At 47.1% G+C, this 2,175-nt stretch overlaps 1 protein-coding gene across 1 annotated transcript; it reads left to right on the top strand.

Annotated features, from left to right (window-relative positions):
• Window positions 1-328: 328 nt before the first annotated feature.
• On the top strand, window positions 329-1,795 carry LOC132717470 (uncharacterized). The gene has a single exon (XM_060700940.1). It carries the CDS (start codon window positions 329-331, stop codon window positions 1,793-1,795), a length of 1,467 nt encoding a protein of 488 aa, XP_060556923.1.
• The last annotated feature ends 380 nt before the right edge of the window (window positions 1,796-2,175 follow it).

Raw genomic sequence — 2,175 nt, 5'->3', positions numbered from 1 at the left:
ACTTAAGCAAAGCCTTAAATGACCTGGAGCAAAGACTGACAAAAACCTTTTTGTCAGAATTGTCCCAACCCCGCAGATCAACCGGATGCTACAATTGTGGCGAAATAGGGCATTTCAAAAGTAATTGCCCTAAGCTTAACGACAACCATAAGTCGTTAAACTAGAATGGGACGGTGAAAAAGTAGGTCGTTTCCCGTCCCTGTCTGCAGACAAGACCTGCAAAATTAAAAAATCCCGGTTGGCTGCCAATTTCAGCCAAGTAAGCACGGGGGGAGTCGAACAAGATCCTATTGTTGTCTGTCAGGTCAATTCCTCTTCCAGGTTTACCATGGGGGTCCAAGTAGGGGATGTCCAAGTAACAGCAGTGGTAGATACTGCTGCCCAGGTGACCATCATTTCTGATAAGGTTTACAATTCCCTGAAGCACAAGCCCCCCAAGATAAGGGATGTCGAGCTGCAAACGGCTGGCAGGGAATTGTCTATGGCAGCCTTTGTAGCCGGTCCGGTTAAGTTGAAGGTTGGTCACCAGTGGTACCAGGTCAACATGTTTGTTGCCCCCATTGAGCAACAAATGCTGTTGGGCTTTGATTTGCTTCGTGACCCTGGCAAATCTGTGCTAGACATGAGCAAGGCAGAGCTTTACTTTGATGGTATGCGCATCTCCCTAGATGTCCATTCATCAGATAGTCCCTTGGTATCCAAGGTAACAGTGTCTAAGAGACAGGTTATCCCTCCACACTCTGTAGCGAGAGTCCAATGCAGGTTGCACTCTCCCCTGCATAGCTATATCGTGGAACCAGTGAACCAGAAGAAATTTCTGGCTCCCCGAGTGTTACATGAAGGCACTAACACCCCTGTGTTGTGTCTTGTTAATCCATCAGATAGCTACCGCCTTGTCAGGAGAGGAACAGAGATAGGGAGGGCATATGCCATCAGTGAAGTTGTCGGGAATGAGTGTGATGTTGAAACATCTTTGCCCAGCAAAGTGTTTGAAACATCAGGTGCGGTTGGTCCAATACCACCACACCTGCAGGAGGTCTATGACACCTCTTGTGGCAGCCTTGATGAAGGTCAACAGATTCAATTCGCGCAATTGCTGATTGAGTTCCAAGATGTCTTCATCAAGGGTGAACTTGACCTTGGTGACTTCACTGATAAGGAACGTGATATAGATACCAAGGAGGCAAAGCTTGTGAAGCAAGGTATGAGGCGAAAGCCAACATGCTTTGCAGGGGCAGAAGAGGGTCAGCCTCAGGGAATGCCGAAGGCTGGGGGTGTACAAGATGCCACATCCAAATGGGCATCTGCTCCAGTTTTGATAAGGAAACATGACGGCTCTGTGCGTTATTGCATAGACTATATGACGTTGAATAAGGTTACAGTCAAAGACGTGTATCCTTTGCCTTTAGTCGATGATTGCATGGACACATTTGCTGGCAGTGTTTGGTTTTCAAAATTGGATGCCAACTCCGTATTCTTCCAGTTAAACATCAGAGAAGGCTTTGGTTTGTGTGGTGCCCCAGCCACATTTTCCAGAGCAATGGACTTAGTCCTGAGAGGTTTGACATGGAAGACAGTCCTGGCATTTCTCGATGATATCATCGTGCTTGGACGCAATTTTGAGGACCATCTCTCAAACTTGCGGGAGGCTCTTTCGAGATTTCGGAGGCATAAGCTAAAGCTTAAGCCAAAGGAATGTATCTTCTTCAAACAAGAAGTAGAGTTTTTAGGCCGTAAACTCGGCAAAGACAGCATTGCTATGACAGAACATGACATAGCAGTGGTGAAGGATTGACCTGTTCCAAACAGTGCCAAGCAGGTAGAGAGGTTTATGGGGTTGGTAAACTATCATAGAGTGTTTGTTAAGGACTTCTCTAGGGTAGCAGCCCCATTGTACGCCGTCACAGGCAAAGCCAACTTTGTCTGGGGCGAAGAACAAGCAGAGTCATTCAGGACTTTGAAGTGCTTGTTGACGCAACCTCCGGTGTTAGCGTTGCCAAATCAACAGGACGAATTTATCTTGGAAACGGTCGCTTCCAATGATTCGATTGGAGCAGAGCTCTTGCAGGTGCAAGAGGGCCAAGAGAAAGTTGTTGCATTTGGTAGCTGTGCTCTTACCAAGGAGCAACAGGGTTATTGCATGACCAGGAAAGAGCTGCTAGCAGTAGTTCGGTT

The sequence above is a fragment of the Ruditapes philippinarum genome, unplaced genomic scaffold (genome assembly GCF_026571515.1).
Source record: "Ruditapes philippinarum isolate M1 unplaced genomic scaffold, ASM2657151v2 ctg12536_1_1_1_1, whole genome shotgun sequence".
In the NCBI taxonomy this organism is placed as follows: Eukaryota; Metazoa; Mollusca; class Bivalvia; order Venerida; family Veneridae; genus Ruditapes; species Ruditapes philippinarum.
This window is presented reverse-complemented; position numbering and strand designations above follow the sequence as displayed.